General features: G+C 38.3%; 9 protein-coding genes across 9 annotated transcripts; 4 read left to right on the top strand and 5 right to left on the bottom strand.

Moving 5' to 3' along the window:
- Positions 1-266: 266 nt before the first annotated feature.
- C5L36_0A10460 (uncharacterized protein) lies at positions 267-1,415 on the bottom strand (the record flags this gene model as incomplete). Its single annotated transcript, XM_029464078.1, has 1 exon — positions 267-1,415. The coding sequence occupies one exon, from the start codon at positions 1,413-1,415 to the stop codon at positions 267-269; it is 1,149 nt and encodes a 382-aa protein (XP_029319938.1).
- Positions 1,416-1,840: 425 nt separating this feature from the next.
- On the top strand, positions 1,841-3,904 carry C5L36_0A10450 (uncharacterized protein; the record flags this gene model as incomplete). The annotated part of the gene is made up of 1 exon (XM_029464077.1): positions 1,841-3,904. The coding sequence occupies one exon, from the start codon at positions 1,841-1,843 to the stop codon at positions 3,902-3,904; it is 2,064 nt and encodes a 687-aa protein (XP_029319937.1).
- Positions 3,905-4,127: 223 nt separating this feature from the next.
- C5L36_0A10440 (uncharacterized protein) lies at positions 4,128-6,983 on the bottom strand (the record flags this gene model as incomplete). Its single annotated transcript, XM_029464076.1, has 1 exon — positions 4,128-6,983. One exon carries the CDS (start codon positions 6,981-6,983, stop codon positions 4,128-4,130), a length of 2,856 nt encoding a protein of 951 aa, XP_029319936.1.
- Positions 6,984-7,739: 756 nt separating this feature from the next.
- C5L36_0A10430 (uncharacterized protein) lies at positions 7,740-10,412 on the top strand (the record flags this gene model as incomplete). Its single annotated transcript, XM_029464075.1, has 1 exon — positions 7,740-10,412. The coding sequence occupies one exon, from the start codon at positions 7,740-7,742 to the stop codon at positions 10,410-10,412; it is 2,673 nt and encodes an 890-aa protein (XP_029319935.1).
- Positions 10,413-10,743: 331 nt separating this feature from the next.
- C5L36_0A10420 (uncharacterized protein) lies at positions 10,744-11,283 on the top strand (the record flags this gene model as incomplete). The annotated part of the gene is made up of 1 exon (XM_029464074.1): positions 10,744-11,283. One exon carries the CDS (start codon positions 10,744-10,746, stop codon positions 11,281-11,283), a length of 540 nt encoding a protein of 179 aa, XP_029319934.1.
- Positions 11,284-11,972: 689 nt separating this feature from the next.
- C5L36_0A10410 (uncharacterized protein) lies at positions 11,973-13,385 on the top strand (the record flags this gene model as incomplete). The annotated part of the gene is made up of 1 exon (XM_029464073.1): positions 11,973-13,385. The coding sequence occupies one exon, from the start codon at positions 11,973-11,975 to the stop codon at positions 13,383-13,385; it is 1,413 nt and encodes a 470-aa protein (XP_029319933.1).
- A 492-nt stretch (positions 13,386-13,877) lies between these two features.
- C5L36_0A10405 (uncharacterized protein) lies at positions 13,878-15,146 on the bottom strand (the record flags this gene model as incomplete). Its single annotated transcript, XM_029464072.1, has 1 exon — positions 13,878-15,146. One exon carries the CDS (start codon positions 15,144-15,146, stop codon positions 13,878-13,880), a length of 1,269 nt encoding a protein of 422 aa, XP_029319932.1.
- A 2,463-nt stretch (positions 15,147-17,609) lies between these two features.
- Positions 17,610-19,271, bottom strand: C5L36_0A10400 (uncharacterized protein; the record flags this gene model as incomplete). The annotated part of the gene is made up of 1 exon (XM_029464071.1): positions 17,610-19,271. The coding sequence occupies one exon, from the start codon at positions 19,269-19,271 to the stop codon at positions 17,610-17,612; it is 1,662 nt and encodes a 553-aa protein (XP_029319931.1).
- Positions 19,272-19,820: 549 nt separating this feature from the next.
- On the bottom strand, positions 19,821-21,383 carry C5L36_0A10390 (uncharacterized protein; the record flags this gene model as incomplete). The annotated part of the gene is made up of 1 exon (XM_029464070.1): positions 19,821-21,383. The coding sequence occupies one exon, from the start codon at positions 21,381-21,383 to the stop codon at positions 19,821-19,823; it is 1,563 nt and encodes a 520-aa protein (XP_029319930.1).
- Between the last annotated feature and the right edge of the window lie 9 nt (positions 21,384-21,392).

Below are 21,392 nucleotides of genomic sequence, written 5' to 3'. Positions count from 1 at the left end.
AGCAAAAAAAATATCAAAAGCTTCATTTATTGTTAAGAATTTTTGTCATCCTTACTTCCAGTACAACAACATACAGGACATGTGCCCTTATATCTCGGAGATACAAATACAGAGCGTGTTGGGAAATTGATACAAGTTTACGCTCCCGCTAATGACATGAAGTATATCCTTCAGTGGGAAATGTTCTACTCGATTTTCTGCTCGTGCTATCGGAGGCCAAGACAAACCAAAGTGTATATACGGAATCTATTATAAAAACTGAGTACTTATATATCGTTGTGTCTCTCGTGGTTGGCTTCAAGGTATTCGGTAAACTTGGAGACAAAATAATCAGCCTTTTCTTGGGCATCATAGCATTTTTCATTCAATGTTACAGTTAAGTCAAGCGATGAAGCTTGGTCGTCTTCAAAATTAACCTTATAGTCGACTGTGAATCTACCAGCGTTTCTTGGAGGTGCAACAAGATCGTCAAACAACGGATCATCAAGCTCCGAATCTGGTTCATATTTATGTGCATATGCCTCTTGCTCTGCCAACTCTATAAGTTCGTCGATTTCGCCCCTAAACCGTCTCAATTGAGGATAGCCAACATCTTCGGCAATTGAATATAATTTTGTGATGGTTACTGGTTCCTTAACCTTTTGCTTTGGCGTCTCGGTTTCCTTAGTTGGTGCTCCACTGTCACCTTCTCTGAGTTTGATATTTGATAGGTCCAAATGCGACGTCTTCTCAAGGTATTCTGCCAAGGTGGTATTGCTTTCCGGTTTGATGGATCCCAAATATGCCAACACGTCACCTTTTAAGATTCTACCTGATGGGCCCGTGGCTGTGATCTTTGACAAAGCGTCTTCTCTCGAAATATGATTCTGCTCTAGTAACAATTCAACAGAAGGTAAGAAATGTTGAGAAGTATTTGCACTTGTAGAAGCAAAGCTCTTTGATTCTTCTTTGGTTTCAGACGCCTTAGCCTCGACACTTGCTGTTGGTGCCGCTGATGACGCTGGTGCTGGTGCTGGCGCCGGTTCTGCCTTGTCGGTCTTCTTTTCAATATCAGGATATTCCAATTCGGCTAAATCGTCGCCTTCATCTGCAAAAATGGCAATCGGAGTACCGACATCGATATCTTTAGTTCCATCTGGCAACAAGATTTTGGCAACAATGCCATCATCAATCGCATCCACAGAAATCGTAGCCTTGTCTGTTTCAATATCTAATAGAGTATCGCCCGAATTGAACTTGTCGCCCTCCTTGACTTTCCATTCAACTATAGCACCCGACTCCATAGTTGGCGACATTGCCGGCATGCCATAAGCATGTGCCGCCAACAACGACCGACTCTGATGGATCCTCCTATAGCCGCCCACAGATAGAGAGCGGACGCCTCTTGTTGCTGCTCTGACTGAAATGTTCAACATTGGTAATAATCACTTCAATAACCAAAGGATATTCAACACTACAAAGAAGCTGCTGAATGTCAACCCTTCATATACTCCACAGCCTCTTCTCCTCGTACGGTACTTTCTATTGAACCTTTTTTCTCTCTTTGCATGCCCCGCCTTTTCCGGGGAGAAACGTGGGAGAAAAATAGGGAAAAAAAATAGAAATCGGACAATTTCAGGCCGCCTTTCCGAAACGGGAAATGCCAGCTGGGTACAGCCGTGCTCCTTCCTCTTTGGGAATTTTCACATTTGTGTCTTATTTTTCAAATAATTTTTTTTTTTTTCTTTACATCTGAACAAAAGATGAATTTCACATAATTTTTCAGTTGATTTTCCAGGTGGTTAGGCTCCCAGAATAAAGGTAGTTGTTAAGAGATACGCCAAAGGAGAAAACACTTCATATGGGAAAGAGAAGAGTCAAGAGAGCGTCAGAGCTGAGAAACGTCAAGCGGAGGAAGGAGGAAGATTCCAAGCTTCAGTCTTCTGTCTTTTCAAGAGTTGAAGATGATATTTCAGACATTGAAGTAGACGACCAAAATGAGGAGTATATGGAAGTGCCAGAGGAAATTGAGGACGAAGAGGCCGAGGATTACGAGCGGATCCCTAGAGCGTTCAACGATCCTGATGCCAATGGGGAGGAAGGATTACCAATTCGTAGATCAGATGGTACTTTGCAGAGACGGATCATTATGAAAACATCGAAACCCACGAACGATGAAGCGGCGAATGATGAGGAAGATGGTGTTTCTGGTGAGGAGGAGGCGGAAGATCCTGAAACCAGAGAGGAGAAGCAAAGGCCCGGCGCTGGTGAAGAATTTGACGAGGAAGCTGATGAGTCTTACAAAGGGCTAACGCCAGAGGAGAAAGTCATCAAGACCAAGGAGGACATTGCCGAGATGGCTCAGAACCTCATTGAAAACCCAGAGGAGAACATTTTACAGTTGTCAAGATTGAGGAGGATGTCTAATTCCAAGAATCCATTGACAGCTAAACTTGCAATATTGGCAATGGTTCCTGTTTTCAAAAGTATAGCACCATCGTATCATATCAGGGCCTTGTCGGAATCTGAGAAGAAGGAGAAAGTCAGCAGAGAAGTTGCAAAATTAAGACTCTTTGAGCAGCATTTGGTGTTGAACTACAAACATTATGTTGAACTACTGGCTGAAAAGGCAGCAAAGTTTTCAACACAGCCCAAGGTTACGTCATTGGACGCAGAGATGGGTATCATCGCAAGTAATGCAGCCTGTGAGTTGGCCTCTGCCTTAAGGTATTTCAACTTCCGGAAGGAAGTTCTCAAGATCATCACTAGAAGAGTAATGAAAAAACCACAAAATGAACATGAATTAAAAGTCTTCAAAAAGTGTGTATCAACATTGGAAGAGCTCTTAGTTGAAGACTCATCTAATGGTGATATCTCTTTAGAACTGGTTGTTCTTTTGTCCAAAAGTATAAGGAGGAGAGCTTTCAACGTTGATGAGTCTATTATCAACATTTTACTCTCTTTAACCGTCTTGAATGATTATTCACCAAATTCCAGGGAAAATGATGATTCTCCAAAACTCAAGAAAAAAGATAGAATCCATTTGAGTAAGAAGGAAAGAAAGCAGCTGAAGGAACGTAAATTGATCGATAAGGAAATGAGAGAGGCAGAACAAGCTGTTACTGCTGAGCAAAGGGAGAAAAACCAAGCTCAGATACTCAAAATGTTATTACTCTTTTATTTGGAAATCCTAAAAGCAAGACCGGTAAAATTAATGGCTGCAGTTTTGGAAAGTTTGTCAAGGTTTGGACATATGGTGAATATAGACTTGATGGGTGATTTCCTACAGGTTATGAGAGAAATTGCAGAAGAAATATTAATCAATAAAGATTTGAACAGCAATGAGGTGAGGCAGGTTCTATTGTGCATTATAACATCTTTCTCCTTGGTTGCCAATCTGCCATCAAGGAAGGTTGTTGTTGATTTGAACAAGTTCGTCGATTACTTGTATTCTTTATTGCCAAACTTGTCCCTCGACACAGAAATTGAGTTTTCACATAAGACATTGAGACTTATGGATCCATTATCCTCGGAGTTGAATATTAAACCCTCTGTGAATGTCTCAACCAAGGCAGAGTTACTATTGAGATGCTTAAATGCCATCTTTTTCAATTCCAAGAGTGGATCTAGTAAGCGTGCATTGGCTTTCACCAAAAGACTCTATCTAGCAGCATTGCATTTACCTGAAAAATCATCCGTTGCCTCGATGAAGTTTATTGATAAACTGATTGGCAGATACGATGATATTAAAACCTTGTACTCTACTGAAGATAGAGTTCAAAATGGCATTTATAATGCTGAAATTGACGAAACTGAAAGAGCAAATACTGAAGTTGCTGTTCTGTGGGAAAATGTTCTTTTAGATAAACACTATGCTACCAATGTTGCAATGGGCGCAAGACATTTATTTAAAAATGCAAAATAGTTCTTGTTTCGTAGAAATTTCCTATACCTCTTTTTTTTCTATAGAATCGTGTATTTATAAACATCAAGTTTCAATTCAATTAATGCTAAGGCTATAACAAAATAGCTGCGTTTTTTTTTATTTGTACGAACATAAAAAAATACTATAAATTGAAGTTATATATTTTTATACCAAAAGAAAACCCAAACAAATTACCCAAAAAAAACGTCGTAAAAAACACTCCTTACCTTTCTTCAATCTCAAACAAATCATCCAACTGTTCATCTTTATCCTTGTGACCTGCACCCTCATCCAACAACAACTCATGAGGCTCAAACATTTTCTGCAACGACGAAGAATCTGGCGGTGCCGGTTGTTGATAGTTGTGCATAAAAAAGGAACTTGATTTGGTCGGAGCAGAAGAGGAAACAGAGCCGCTGAAGTTATTGTTCAACTTATCCATGAAGTTGTTTGTGCCCAAATTAAATTTCACCTTATGCTCAATTGAGTCAGTACCTGAATGGGAACTTCTTCTTTGATGAGGAGGAACATATTTCCTATAGCCTTTCGTAATGGTATCATTAATGTTTGAACCAGCACTTGATTGGTTATAGGAAACGGTAGTAGCATTAGAACCATCTCTAGATAAGGGTGAATGTTTATCATCAAATATTCTATATTCTGAAAACTGTTTATTCAGTAAATTCATAGCGGTGGACTGAACCTGATTATAAAGGTCACTTTTCAACGTAGGTTCACTTGTTGGTTGGCCACGGTTTTTGCTGTATGTTTCTGCTTGCTCAAACTCAAAAGTGAAATCATCTTCATCTGAGTCATTGCTGTTGATAGCGTCCGGGCTATCGTTGTTTCTCTTCCCGTCGTATTTGATGTTATCAGTTAGATAGTCGTCTTCTTCTTCGTCTTCCTCATCATCAGAAAATATTGCAGAACCAGTCAGCTGTTCCTGAGTTAAACGCATATTGGGAGGAACATACTTCCCATCTATAGACGATCTCATCGAACTACTTAGACGGACCAAATCAGTTAAAGTTGATGAATATCTGCGGCCTTGCTTATTAGAATTTGAGCCTTCATGTCTATCATACCACTCCTTTCTACTATTTTTTGAATGATAATTGTTAGCCTTATGGAAACTTCCTCTATAGTTTTTGAAGTTTCCGATATAATTGTTCGCTGTGTTTAAATGGCTCTCTCTTCTCTTCCTTTTCTTCCATGCTCTTCTATTATGACCATGGTTATTATTACCATTATAATAGTTGTAGTTATTGTAGTTGTAGCGAGAATTTTTGTTGTGATTTCCATTCTGTAAATATGAAGATCTATAGTGATGGCCCTTCTGCTGCCATTGCAGTTTACCCTTATTGGCCTTCTCCATATAAGAGGTAAAAGCAGATCTTGGAGTAAAAAAATCTTTTCTATTGAAATCAAGTGAATCATCTTTAAAATTTTCATAAATGTAAGCCCTGCTAGTATCCTGTAACTTAATTCCATTGCTTTGTCCGGCCACTCTTAATGGTTTACGGTTACCACCATTAAACCTTTTATGTCTGTATTCCCTATTCTTATTGTTGGATTGCCTAGTACACTTTTTGATTTCTTGCATGTACTTACTCAAAGAAGTGGAAGATAAAAGTTTGTGTGGAGGTTCATATTTCTTGTTGATTGAGATTGGTTTAATTTTTGGGAAATCTTCAGTTGTGTCCTTCTCTGATTCTACCAGATCGTCAATCGACTGCATAGTTTCTGAATCGCTTTTAATTATAATTGTAGGGTTTGGGGACACACTACACTTTGTGGATTCAATATGAGAAGAATTGGAAGAATGTGAAGAGGATGATGACTGAGATGATGCTTGAGTTGAAGTGGACTCTACCTTAGAAAGCGCAGCTTTTTGTTTGTCTCCACTTGAAATATCATGAGTGTTTAATTTTCCGTTAACACCAGTATCTTTACTATCAAAAGATGAAACTTCGTCATAAGTTTGGGTAGCAGCAAAATCCTCAGCAGCTTGATCGGCTTCACTTGGTTCCTCAACAAGAGGTATCCCCTTTAAGTCCTCGGCTTCCTCCACGAATTCATTATCATAAGTTAACACATCAACGCTTAGTAGAGACCTTTTTATCATCTCTAAATCTCTATTTGCTGGATCTAAAGCCAACGAATTGATCATAACTGAAAATAAATCATAACTCATGAATGGAAAAATATCAAATAGTGTCTCCCTGTTGGCAGCAAAGTATAAAAACATCTTGTCTTTTGAGCTTGCTGATTTAAATGGAGATTTACCAAACACAATGTTCAACAAAACAATACCAAGTGACCATATATCGACTTTGTCAGCAGCATAAGTCTCAATGTCAGAATGCTCCAGTAACTCCGGTGCCATATATCTTTCACTGCCCACATCAAAATCATCACATATCAAAAGGTCAGTAGCCAAACCAAAGTCCGTCAATTTGATGGACCAGTCTTCCGCAATTAGGATGTTTTCGGGCTTTATGTCCCGATGGTACACGCCGTTTTTATGACAATACTCAACTGCGCTAATTAACTGCATAAAAACATCAATAACATCCCTAGTTGCAACCGGTGCTATACCCAATTGGATTGCATCATGTAAATCACCTCTTGGTGCATATTCCATGACCATAAACGTATCGAAATAATCAATCAAGGTGGTGATATTTGGATGTGAATCAACTTTCTTCAACATCAAAATTTCTTGTTTTGTCTCCCTCAAGACAATGGACTTACTTATATCCTTATCTGAATTCTCAGTGTGAGAATAAGTTTGATTTGGTTTCAAAAGAGATGTTGTCTTGGAATCTAGGCTAATCGATCTAATATCAAGGTTATCTTTCTTAGTTTCACCTTTTTTCGTTTTCTCTTGATATGCTTGGAAATCACTTAATATACCTGTATTGTATTTTACTGCAACTAGCTTATCATTGTTTTTGGTGTCTTTTGCAATTGAGACAATTCCAAAGGAACCTTCATTTAGGCCTTTTACTCTGAGGTATCTGTTATGCAAAAGACCTCCGTGTAAGTAATTGGTGTAATCAGATGCTCCAGTTGACATTAAATTCAGTATCTTTGTAAATAGATGGATTAATAAGTACTAGATGGAAAGATATGGAAGCTGAAATAAATAAATAAATAAATAAATAAATAGAAAATTTGAAAAATGAATCAAATGATGTGTTTGATAGATATCTCCTGGTATAATGAAAGTATGAAAATCACCTAATTTGTGTCTGATAAGTTTAGTGATAAAGGATTGGTGTAGTGGTAGATGTTAGAACATAAAAATGATTGTATATATACTTAAGGTAGCTTTATGTGGTTATGGATATAATTCTTTTTTTTGTTGGGTTTTTTGTTATTTTTTTTTTAGTAAACTTTATGAGCTTTAGATTTGGAATTAAAAGAAAAGATGGCAAATACTCCTTGAACGCAACAGTTAGAAGTTAAGATTATGCTCACACTTAGGGAAAACCTCGAATTGCTATCTCAGAGTAGAGGTTCTTGATGAAGTGATCTGTGTAAATTTTATCTTGTTCGGATTTGGGGTTAATGTCTCTTGCACAGAAGGAGCAGTTGTTTTTGGTTTTTCTCTTGATTTACTTCAATTGTATGTTTGTTCTTATTCTGGTGGTGTATGTGTACGGTATTACCAGATAAGACTGATATCCGTTCTTGCCCTTGGTAAAGCTGAAGGAGGTTTTTACTCACAGGATAGAATTGACACACGGCGCGGGAATTGTGGAAGTTTCTGGCGGCTCGTCTACAAAGTGAGGGCTTTTCAACACCGAGACCCCTTAGCTGTCGTATTTTTATGTTATATCCCTTACTGTTTTCTTGTTGCTTCTCAAATACATACCGAGAGGAGATAGCCATGGATAGCAGAAACGTTCGGACACTTGCTCCTGTTCTCACGATACTCAACCCATCGTCGGTGAGTTTGGACAGCACTTTTGAGAGTGATACCGATGATATTAGACCATTACTTTCACCCATTGTGTCAGAACCAGATCTAGAAACTAATCCGACTACAATAGAGCGGCTTATGGCTTCTCCAGGCGATGCAGACGATGACCTGCTTCTACGCTCTTTGAGATTTGCTAGTTTCTCAAATACCAACTTGAAGGCAGATTCCAGGCAATCTTTGAAATCGTCATCCAGGCTAAGTTTCAAAAAATATAAAGATGACCCTAACAGAGCCTCCTCTTCATCTGAAACTGCTAGACCATACATTTTCCAAATAAACGGCTCTAAAATTAAGTCTGTATCGCAATCGGATATGTTGCATCCCAACAGAAATTCTAGTAGGGTCAGTCTGGCAGAATCGATAGCTTCGGAGATTGAATATTTGAGAGATTTGACTATTTCTCAGTTGAAGAGGCGGCGTTTCTTTGTCGTATGTATGTTTAGTTTGGTGTGTATGGTTATTTTTAACCTTATATTTATGCCAAGAACAACATTAAATCGAGACTTGAGAAGATTATATGGGGGTTTTAAAACTTTAGATGATATATCCCGTATTTACCTCAATCAACTATATTATAATCCAACCACAAGCACCTATTTGAGATTTTATGAAGAAAATAACCACTTCCCAGGGGAAAATAGCAGGGCTTGGAGAAAGATTATGGACGATTTTTCCGAATTGGAAACATACACCGAAGATTTTGATGTATTCTTTGGTACCCCCCAGAATATAAACATCGAACTTTTGGGTGATGATTGGAGGGTAGATCTTCACTCAAAGAAAGTTTCATACGTTCCATATTCAGCGAATGGTCAAGTAACCTCAAAATATGTTTTTGTTAATTATGGTCTGGATGATGATTATGAATCTCTGAAAGATATTTCCTTAGACAATAAGATTTTTATTATTCGATTAAAAGATATACATCCAAGTTTAATTGTTGAAAACGCTCAAAAGAACGGTGCAAGTGGTATTATATTTTACAATGACCCCTCTGATGACGGCAAATTTAGAGAAGCTGATGGTTACACCCCATACCCTAAAGGAAAGGCAAGAAGTTTGGAAGCAATAAACACTTGGACTTCCAATTTTATATATTACCAACCTGGTGATCCAACAACCCCTGGTTGGTCATCATCTCTATTTGATGGGCGTAGAAGACTCAAGTTTCCAAGTACTATACCAAAGATACCCGTTATTGCAATGAACCATGTACATATACATCCTATATTAAAGAAATTGAATGGGATAGGACCAAACCTAGGATGGAAGGGAGACTTGGATTATGACTACACTCCCGGACCAAGCCAAAGTCAACTTAAGCTAACCAACGAAATTGAATATTCAGTTAAGCCGATTTACAACATTGTGACTGAAGTACCAGGGATGCTAGGAGATGAGGAGATTATAATTGGTGCTTCGAGGGACGATTTGAGTGGCACTGGTGGCTTAAGCTCTTCACAGCCAGCTCTATTGGAGATAGCAAGGGGGTTCAATGAGCTTGCGAAACTAGGGTGGAAACCAATGAGGACTATTAAGCTGATTTCATGGGACGGATCCAGCTTGGGAATGCTAGGGTCATCTGAGCATGGTGAATTTCATGCGCAGAATATTATCAACAACTGCATTATGTATATTAACCTTGATAATATTCATGGCACGAAGTTAAATATTGAATCTAACCCATTATTTGAGAAGGCGATAAAGAAGTTATTAGACATTGTCATGGATGGGTCTATGACTTTAAAAGATGTCTATGGGGATGACATTAAGATGATCAGTGATAAAGTGACAGATTATTCAATTTTTGAGAATCATCTTGGTATACCGTCAATTAATGTTGGTTTCCAGCGCAATCCAAATAAAGATCCTGTTTCATACCAGAATTCAGAGTTTGATGATTTGGACGTTTTGGCAATGTTTGATCCATCACTAAAGCTGCATAATGTTTTGGCCCAATTGGTTGGAATGTTTGCCATTCATATCAGCGAGCACGAGATAATCGATGTGACAATATCGCCATACCTCGATCTTTTCAACAACAAGTTGGACAATGCATTACAGAGGACCCCCACTGACTGGCTGAATAGGAATATGACTTTTCCATTCCAGTATTTGACGTTAGGTGAGCGGGTAGCAGAATTACAAACAACCATGAAGAAGGTGGTTTCGTTAGGTAAAGGTTTTGACAACGAGATTAAGTTGATCAGACGTGAAATAAGGCAGGACCTACCATGGTTTAAACTCTACAAAAAAATACGTACAGCCGTCAAAATTAAGATCATCAACAGCAAAATCAAGGCCTTCAACAGAATCTTCTTGACCGTCAATAAGAATGACAACAGAATTTCCCACCGTCCCTGGTTCCGGCACCTATTTTTCGCTCCTTCAATGACAAACCAAGGCGTACAGTACCTACCAGGCATTCACGATGCCTTGGAGAATTCTGATTTCAACTACTTTGAACAGACGTTGATTGCACTGCAAACTTCCCTTGATTGGCTTCAAAGAGTATTGTGAAGTTTGTAGAGTTTAGAAAAAAACCCTTCAAAAATGACAAATTTGCCACTGCCTTTGGAGTTTATGCGCCAACGGGAATAGGAATTTGACCTTTTTTTTTTTACACCCTCAATCTATTTTATTTTTATTTTCATTTTTATTTGGTTATTTACCAACTCCATCCAATGGTGGACGAGAACGTCAGAGGATTGACGTATTTGCCAACCAAAGCGGTTTCGCCTCTCTACATTTCATTTGGTTCTGGCGCTGTTGAGCAACAACTAAGTACACACAAAGTCATACACGTACTTGAGTATACACTCCTCATACATACACGTACACATAAATAATTATGTTCACTGCTGCAAGAAGACAATTTTCCTCCTCCTCATTGAGACTGTCCAAGGTTTACTTTGACGTTGCAATCGACGGCCAAAAACAACCAAGGTTAGTTTTCGAACTCTTTGAAAAGGTTGTTCCAAAGACTGCTGAAAATTTCAGGGCACTATGTACCGGCGAAAAGGGTTTTGGATACAAGGACTCCATTTTCCATAGAGTCATTCCAGGTTTTATGGCCCAAGGTGGTGATATCACCCACCATAATGGTTACGGTGGTAAGTCCATCTATGGTAACAAATTTGAAGACGAGAACTTTGAATTAAGACACACAAAACCAGGCCAATTATCCATGGCCAATGCAGGACCAAACACAAACGGGTCCCAATTCTTCCTCACCACTGTCCCATGCCCATGGTTAGATGGCCATCATGTTGTCTTTGGAGAAGTTGTTGAAGGCATGGACACTTTGAAGACTATCGAGCAAAACGGATCCCCATCCGGCCAACCAAAGGCTGAAATTAAGGTTGTTGAGTCTGGCGAATTGAAGGAGTAAGGTTGTTGGTATTTCCCAAATGGCACTAAAACCTAATTTTTTAATGAGACTTATGTTGATGTTTTTTTATTCTATTCTTTTTCCTTCCCTGTGTTTTAATGATTTGATATGATACACCTTGTTATATAATCTATAATACATATTTATCTACTCTAGTGAGTAACACTTATTCCCTCTAGTACCCACCACATTTCCCGCTGTAATTCTAATATCAATCCGCATCTGCTCGTGGAGCTTCCTTGCTTTCATTTAGATTCTGAAAAACAGAATGTGAACTCATAAAGAAGCTAGCCTGTTGTATACCAAGTTTTTTTATCATTGCAAATTGTTGTGTACTTTCTTCTGTCAACCTTGCAAAGGTGTGCAACTGCTGCTCCAATTTCTGCAGCTCATTATTCATTGCCTGTATTTTCTCCCCGCGGGAACTCATATAGTCAATCTTGCCGTCTGGTTCAGAAGTACACACACCAAGAAAGAAAACTACATTGAAGTATATATTTGGATCAGCCAGGCGACTTGCAGATACTCGTCTGTTACTTATTTCATTTCATATTTTTTTTCTTCTCTGATGTTTTCGTGCCTTTTGGAAGATTGCACATATGAGCCTTGCGCCTGCTAATCTGTTTTCGAAACGATAGTTTGATGACACGTTATTCGCTGTAAGCTGTGGTGTATACTAAAATACGAAAATGACGATATCGGAGAAAGTTTTTACCAAATTCAAGGTTTCAATGAAACAAATCGTTACAACATTGAAACAATCGAACAATACCTTTACTAGAAATCCACGAATATCGATTGCCTTGAGTGGTGGAGTTGACTCGATAGTCTTACTTGATTTACTACTAAAATATAGAGAGAGGTATCTGCGTGGATTGACCATCCATGCAATAACTATTGATCATGGACTTCGCAGGGAGAGTGCCAATGAGGCGCTGTTGTTGAATGATATCCTTTTGACAAAAAATAAGTTACCTATAATACACCAAATCTTGAAAATAAATGAAACTATCAGTGAAAGCCAAATTGAGAGGCATGCAAGGGAACTGCGATACAAACTAATGTATCAATATTGTTCCTCCTCCAAAATACCTTTTCTTTTTATGGGACATCATTTAGATGATCAAATGGAGACTTTTATGATCAGGCTGCAGTCAAACTCGACTTTATTTGGATTGATGGGTATGAAGATGGTTACACCGGCTAATTTAAGGGATACTCATAAGATCGATCTGATCCGTCCACTGCTGAACATCAGGAAAAATGAAATATATAGCTACGCAAAAGAGAACCAATTAAAATGGTTTGAGGATTACACCAATGATGATGTAACCTTAACTAGACGTAACAGAATAAGATCATACTTGAGACAGAATGAGGCCAACTGTGATACGCTTATTCAACTACATGAGAAAACGGTTAAGCTGATGAATGAAAGTATCTATAAGAAACTGAACGATTTAAAACATAGTGACAATTTCCAAATTAAGAGTGATTTCATTGAGAGGTATTACTCCAAGAGTATCAAAATCAAGATACCTGAAGGCTACGAATTCACCACTGTTGATTATTTATTGTTGGATCGATTCTTGTACAACGAAAGTTGGACGGTGAGTCCAAGTGCTACTTTCCACTATAATTTTACAAAATTTGACAATAAATATTCTACAATCGAACCTTGCAATTCGTGCCATAGTTTGATTGAGGATATGCTTCAAAGTAGGCGGGGGAAGAGGACGTTATCAGGATGCTTGTTTCAATGGGAGCTGGATAGAGATGGGTATCTAAGTGTTGAAATCTTTAGGGAGCCACCCCATAGAAATAGTATTAACAATGCAACTGTTTATAACATAAAAAGCTTTCCCTATTTCTATGATAACCGGTTTTTTATTAAGCCACTAAACCCTCATGTCCCATTCAGTTACGATATTCAACCTTTGACTCGTTCGAATAGCAAAAAATTGGTTCATGAAGTCGACGATCTAAATAAACTGATTGCTGTCAGTGCCCCTGTTATTAGCAGTAAGAGTACAAGTGATGGTGTGGCGTTGTTGGTGGAGGCAGGATTTGAAGTTGTCCCGAAACGAGAAATAGCTGCTTGATTATTGGCTTTTAATCAGTAGCATTGTAAGTAGCATATGTAGTGAAGCTTAGTTTTCTGGTCTTGAGAAAGTAATTGTATTTTGTTGGAATAAATTGACTTTATGATAATGGTTGATTGGCACCGACAATTGAAAAGGGTAATACCATCAGTATCGGTGTTGACGTCGGTGATAGCATTATGATGAAGTGGAACAAAGATTGTACTAACTTAGAATTTAGAGAGAAACTAAATGAAGAAAAAGAAGGTATAGATAAATTTATAGATGAAGGGGTATACCAGGTAAAATGGCGGCACGGGTAAAAGTTTAAAAGAAATGAAAAATGGACGAGACCAGTAGAGACATTCAACAGTAGTTAGCAAGCAAGATAAAAGGAAAACAGTAGAAGTAATGAACAACGCAAAAGTAAAAGTAAGAATAGAAGCAAAAATGGATATGGGAATGTAGATACAGATTCCAGGACTTAAAAAAAAGGTAGACTTGTATTTCCAATTAGAATGTGGTCTTTTGCAAATTGATAAATGGTGGATGAGGGTTTGTTTGTGAAGATAAAGCATAAACGTGGGAAGTTTTATTCTTTGGAGAACACTGAAAACTTTTTTGTTGGAGATCCATTACCGTTGATTCTGAATGAGAATGATAATTGGGAGTGAAGTTAAAATTTGAATTGAAAACTAACCCTTGGTTTGAGTTCAAGCTAGAATTAAAATTATAATCTGAGTTTGAACTCAAAGTGAATGATGTAACGGCATTAAGAGGATAATAATGACAATTTAAATCAGTATTTGAGGATTCCCATGGCTGATTATTCAGTTTCAGGTAAACATTTTCATTTGTTCTTTGAGATGAGAGTTGGGAATTTAAATTCCCCGTTGACGAAGACAAATTTTGATTTGAAGTAACAATGTAATTTGTTGAAGGATAAGGAGTAGAATTCACTTTTTTTGGAACTAACAATAAAGAGCGAACTGGTTTAAATTGCTTTTCAGCAGCACAAACTGAAGATTCTAGTTTATGTTTCCTCCTTTTATCCCTTAGTTGCTTCCTGAGAGTGGCAAATTCTTGGGGCATTCTCTTTGGACCATGTTTTTGGATTGATATGTGGGTATTCAAATGGTTCAATGTACCATAAGCTTTGTCACAATTTTGAAAGTTGCATCGATAGTATCGATGCACTTCTTCTGCTTTCTTTCTTTTTCTTTTCTTAATGAGAGACAAATCTGAAGTATTATCAAAAGAGATTTGCCTTTGGGAAGGTAAATGGAAGTTATTATCCAAGACTGAACTTGATGTTGATGGTACCAATGAAGATGAAACTGTGGTTGAATTCAAATTTGACGGTTTGGGCCTTAAATCGTAGATCCCGGAGCAACCATTCAATCCAGTTGAATAATTGGAATAGACTTGTGATTGGGAAGAAGAATTATCTGGGAGTGTGATTGTGCTATTAATATTATCAGTACCGTTAGTATGGTTAATATTAGTATTTGGTTGTATAATACCTGAATTTTGTTTACAATGAGAACCTTTTGAAGTTGAATAATAAGTAATTCTGTTTGTATGATTATTAGGATGAGATGAGGAGCTTCTCAGAATAAATGGCGTATTAACAATTGTATGATCGGGATTCATGTAGTTATTATTATTTAGAGGAGGAAAATAATGGACTTGAAACAAGTTTGAGCTTAATTGTGGTTGTGGGAACCCCCGTTGATTGGAAGGATTCCTTTTCGAAATTGAAAAGTTATTATTTGGAGTCATATTCCAGTATAATATTGATAGGTAGCCTAGAGAAATGGAAATATTACGCAAGAAAAGACAAAGTTGGAAACCAAGTGGAAATTTGAATCAAAGAATTCAAGTATTGGGAGCAGGTTTGAGAAGTTGTTGTTAGAAGAAGAAGAAAAAAAACCCCTCTTTTTGTTTCGTGAATGTTAGTAAGTTCTACTGTCAAGTCTAAGTTTTTGGACACACCACAACAGCAGATTCCCCAATAAGATCTTCCAAAAAGCACAGTGGAATAGTAAACTTTGAAGGTGTTGAAGATGAGCGATGATTCAATGACAAAGAAGTAGGTTATCTCTGTGAATGATTTGAAGTTATCTAAACTTTGATTTCTTTGGAATGAATAGAATCAAAAGGAAATCAAAGTAAACCCCTGAAAAAACACAAACAAAACAAAAGTAAAGAACTTGAAGTATCCTAGAAAGTTAAAGAATTGACAAAATAGGATGAATCACAGAAAAATCGGGAAAATAAAACACAAACAAATCTAACTAACTTGAAACACGTCAATAAAAACCCCAATAAGACTCTGTTAAAAATTCAAAGGAATACCTGTGAATGTAAGCAGTCCTTGTTTTTTTTTTGTTTTTTTTTTTCCTTATTGGCTAGAGGAGATAGTTTACGGCCTAAAATTGAGAGAACAGTACAAACTAGAACAGCAAAAAGAATCCAAGTAGAAGAAACAAGACAAGGAAAAAAATAGGGGAGCAAAAAAATCAACACGGAACACGGTATAATCAAGTGGGAAGTGTTCCACTTAATATACAATCTGGATCTCAGTTCAATATCGAAATAGTATATCCCACTTTGGGTATTGCCACATTGCTAGATCGATCGATTCCTCTTGGCTCCAATATGCATAGAAGATCAATTTTTTTTCTCTTTGTTTTTTGCCTATTTTTTTGCAGAAACCGCTCTAAACTCTCTAATTGTTACACCATCAAACTCCTTTTTCAAGCCTCTTAATGCATCGGCCAATGCAAGATTATGCATGTTTTCGGGGTTATTTCGGGATATCCATTGGCAATTTCCAACTTTGAATTTCCCGCAATGGCACATCGCGGGGCTTCAATGGAAACCACATTTATTAGTGCCATAAATATTGCAGCATCAGTCATCTTAGTAATAGAGTCTAATAACACTCGAGTCGGGTCCCTTGCCCCCCTCCCCCTCCCCATTTATTTGCCATTTCCTATATTCTCACTTTATTTCACTATTGGTTTCTTGGAGAGATACTACTGCCTTTAAGCCTGTTTCTATGTACACCATATAGTAGATGCTGTCTATATAGGTTATGTTTTATAGAATATTACCATTACACGAAGAGACAATATAGTCTCTATTAAATGGGAGCCATACGGGGGAATAAAGGGAAAGTAGGAAGGCTTGTTTCGGAGAAATATAAAGGAGAGAAAGGGAACCATTTTCAAATGGGACTACTGCAATGCAAGACACCGGGCGCATTCTCCTGCCTGACGGGTCACTGCAAGAGCTTTATGGTATTGCTATTAACGAAATGGTACACTCTACAGTAGACTTACTCTCTCTTTCTCTCTCTCACCTAATACATGGCCTCTTTTTTTCTATTTTCCCACATTGTCAATTTGGTTTGCTTGCTTCCTCACTTGCAGGTTTGCTCGTTTGCTTGCATATTCTCATTCAACTAACCAGTTATTTCTCTATACTAGTGTACACTTTCAGAGACTTCCCTAGAGAAGCATAAGAGACAACCGATACTATCGAGATAAATGTAAATGTAGTATGCAAGTTATCTGATAACTTCACTAGAAAACCAAAACTATATCTGAACCCTCTTTCCCCCCTCTCCTTCCATTTATACAACAGATCGGCACCTCGAAATTTCTTTTGCCTCTCTTTATTGGTCTTTATAACCGAAAGCTTAAATTTGTGCATCCCGCCCGGCGATTTCGCCGTTTTCGTGCGGTTCACCGGCAGACTTGTCTGCAACCTGCAGTTTCTCTTGGCGAAAATATCTTACGCCCTTACCTACTCCTTACAAGAAGGTTATTACATCCCCCTTCATCTCAAATCAATGCGTTAACAGACGCTCGGTAACTACAATGAGGACATATACATGCTTAGCCACAAATCATCTTACTTATACCATCACTAACAAATACTTACAGAAATATAGATTGTCTCCGCATATTTATGCTGCAGCTAAATCTTGGCTCTGCCCATATCCATGCATCTATTTTTAGATACATATATATATAATATATTCATCTCTGTATATATAGACAGATAAAGTCGTCGATGGCGTTATAGGCTTCATTTAGCTACCCTTACTAGGACTTATACCGTAGAAACGAAAACATCAAACAATTGTAGTCCTCCTTCCACGAGAGAGATGGGGATCTAGAAACTCCCTTATCGCATTCTTTAAACAATGATACCGGCCATATTTGTATCTCGCTCTTAAAACTTTGTAGTAATGACCCTTCGTTTCCAAACCCGTCTTCTAAACACCGATGGTTCCATAACGGTGCCCACATCGTACTCCCATCTCCCACCAGAACTAGCCCTCCATTCTTCACCATTGAGGAACACCCATCCCTCAGGTGGCTGCACGTCCACTATATTGCTGACCATTAGGGGCATCTCCCGCCGTCTGCGTACGTAGTCGTTCTTGTCAAACGCCGTGTCACTATATCCAAACGCCATGTACCCCTTGACGGGATGGAGCCTCTCAATCTCGTAGATATAAACTTCTCGTGCAGTAACAGACTCATCAATGAGGACCAGACTTTCCAGGTATTCATCAAGGATATTATTCTCATGTCTCTCCTCAACCACATGCTCTCCGTAGGGTTTCCTCTTCTTCCCCTCGTGATTGCTGTTGTTGTTGCCGCCCTTTACAGTAAGCAATCGAAAAAACACCTTCCCCATTGGATGTATCGTCCCAAGCACAATCCATGGTAACGTAATCGTAATCAGCTTCCAATTGATGTAATCACCCAGAACAAACACAATGACAACTATAAGCAGCAACTTGTACAACAATACCGTACTCACCTTCTCATTTTGAAATGAACAACACTCCTCGATAAACCTCTCACCTCTTTCGACACTGTCTAGTATTTGCCCCGTCAGTGTCTGTATCTCTAAGAGACTCTCGAGTATGTGGTTGTGGTAAGTGGACTCAAAGTGCTCCTCAAGACCAAAGGTATTCTCTCTTGTCCCATCCCTTTCGTTTCCCTCCTTTTCAATCATCTTCTCATACTCCTCAAACATCCCACTGACTTCTACATCTCGAAAAATCTCTCTAGCATCTCCTTCGTCAAAGCGTTCCCTCTCCTCATCCCCGTTTGCTTGCATCCCTTCCTCCTCGTCCGAACCATCTAGCAGAAACCCAAATAACCCCCTATCAGGGAGTCTCTCACTCCTTACTTGCTTCAATCTTTCTCCACATCCTAATTCCCAAACCTTCTCCAGGCTCTTATCCCTGGTTGAACAGCTGGGCTTGTTAATTAACGGATGCCTGTATGTGTATTGGTAACACATGTACCCCGCCGCAAATACTATCGGGCAGATAAGGAGAAAATATGGATATATACACATCCACGTGTATAGTAACAAGACAGTCAAGGTCTTATCGGCATGCTTCCATTTGCCAATATCATGTATCTCATTGATCAGCATGTTAATTATATTCAACTTCTTCGCCAATGCCTGGAAATTCGTTGCTAATTTAGGTAATGACAATTTATCCTTATCAACATTTTCATTGACTTCTTTAGTCTCAATTGAGCTAGCTTTTTGAAGTATCTTACTCTTCATTATCCGATCTATAAAATGTTTCCCCCGTTTCGCCTCCGAGGAGCTCCCCCTTTCTTCGAGCTCTTCCAAAAAGGACTCTAAATTCTCATCATCGTGTGCAACCAGTGATATCAATAGTCTAGAAATCGATTTCACCACCTTTCGTCTATGACTGTTGTGAGCATTCTTTCCATCCCTTCTCACCCCAAACATTATCTTTATTTTGATGTCTAATCGATATTGGTCATCCCCATACTTGAACTTTGAATCGTCAACATTAACTGATAAAACATGAACAGTTTTTTTTTTGCCCATGTTCATGTTTTCCTTTTCGTCTCTTCCTCCGCAGCCCCTCCTTCCCACAACGGGAAGAAACCCGATTTTTTACTTGCTGAGCCGTCTTTTTGACGCCTATAACGCGTTTTTCGTTTGTATACACTAACACGGGTGTTAGTTGCCGTTCATTGAAGCGAGAGATCACTTGTAATTGTATATACACAAGGAAGAAAACGGTTGCTTAGAAAAGAACTTCACTCCTTAAAGCAAACACCACTGTTATTCCTAGTACAGAGTCTCTTTCTCTGGCGTATAAAAGTATTGTACAAAAAAAAAATACATACAGTAAGAAAGCCTTGTTCAGTAAAGCTCGTTGATAATCAACAACTGATGGCATCATTAGATTGTCAACCTGTCGAACCTTTCTCCGCTGAAAACATATGTTTTTTGTTTAGTGTGTACCTCCCATATTAAAATATAAACTACTTCAGGGCTTCTAAAGGTAAGATCCCAAGTCACCTAAGAGATTGTAATCCATACTGTGAGATATTGAAGTATTTAACACCATTGGTGTCTGCATTTTCTTGTACAACATTAACCATCTTCCTCAGGTACCATTCCTTGGAACAGCTTGCCAAAGCATCGATTCAGCGGATTGTTGTAATGTTCATATGGATCGTTTCTATTCAATCTGTCACCACATAAGTTACAAAAAAACACAAGGCACTTAGAACACGTCATCTTGTTGCATCCATCAGATCTTTGAATGTAGGTGCTACAACTGGGACACTGGGTAATGTCTGCATCTCCGGATTTGACCAACTCCTCAAACTGAACTTGTGCAATGTACTCGCTAGCTGCTAACTCAATTATTTTCTTGCCATATTTGTATATGATATTAGAACATGTCTCTCTTTCCTCACTTGTCTGCTTGTTGGGGGTTTGTCCATTGTTATCGATCCATTTTAATATAATATCCTCTGGTATTTTCTTCTTGTATATGGAACATGAGTTGATATCACCATGCCAAGAATGGAGACATTGGGAACAAAATGCAAAATTGCACCCGGGGCAAATTGCCAGCTTGTTATCAGGATCTTTCTTGATGAATGTAGTGGCACAAAATGATCTCGGGCAATTGGCCACTCTATTGGGGAAAAATTTTGCATACCTTTCCATTGAGGTTTGTTCATACAGTGACATGTACCGTTGTATCAGTTCCTCTTTGGTTTCTCCCAAAAGGAACCTTCTCATTAGGTCAGGAGAAACAGGTAATTTGAAAAACTCATCATCAAACTCTTTGAAATCCGCAATTTTCCCCTCTTCGGCTTTCCTTGTCAGTTCAATGATAGCCTTATTCCTTTCTTTGGTGCATGTAAACGATGGGCAATGCACATTTTCAATCTCACCTCTCTCGATGATATGCGTGAAGTAATCTTTCAAACATATATTACAAAACACATGAGCACAGTAAGGAAATTGACTACACTCATCACCTTTTTTCTCCATTTGACATATATCACACGTATATGTCCCTTGCTCAAATATCCTTTGCTTTTCCCTGTAGTTCTCATATTGTAATAACCGGAAATCTTCTTCATTTGAAACAACTAATTCCCCGTGTAGATACAAATGAAAGGCAAATCTGCTTTCGCTCCTAACATAATCTAAATATGAATAAATAACAGCGTCCTTGAAACCTTCCCATATCTTGTACAATTCGGAGTATATTCTATTCACGTTTTTCCCATCGAGCCAGCTATTGATATTCTCAAATAAAACAATAGGTGGATCAAATTCCGGGTATCCATAGGGAAGTTCTATTCGACAGTGCAGTGCAGGTAGGTTGCATATACTGGTCTCTTTATTTTGAAATCTCAACGTTAATGGAGTCTCTAGATGGATGGGTATATCGATAGTGCAAACCGTGAAATCTTTGTCAATTTTTAGTTCCGGATATATACAATGAAGAGCCTCAAACTCTTCCCTTCGAATGTCATAAAAAGTGTTTACATCCAGATCCTCGGGCATCGGTGAGAGGAAACCTATACTGTTTGGAGATATGCATGTGAATTGACAACCAAGTATCATAAAAAAAAGTAGATTAAAATAAATGACTGAAATTTCTGAAGCAAAGAAAATCCTAGGGGAAAGCATGAAAGGGGC

The sequence above is a fragment of the Pichia kudriavzevii genome, chromosome 1 (assembly GCF_003054445.1).
Source record: "Pichia kudriavzevii chromosome 1, complete sequence".
In the NCBI taxonomy this organism is placed as follows: Eukaryota; Fungi; Ascomycota; class Pichiomycetes; order Pichiales; family Pichiaceae; genus Pichia; species Pichia kudriavzevii.
This window is presented reverse-complemented; position numbering and strand designations above follow the sequence as displayed.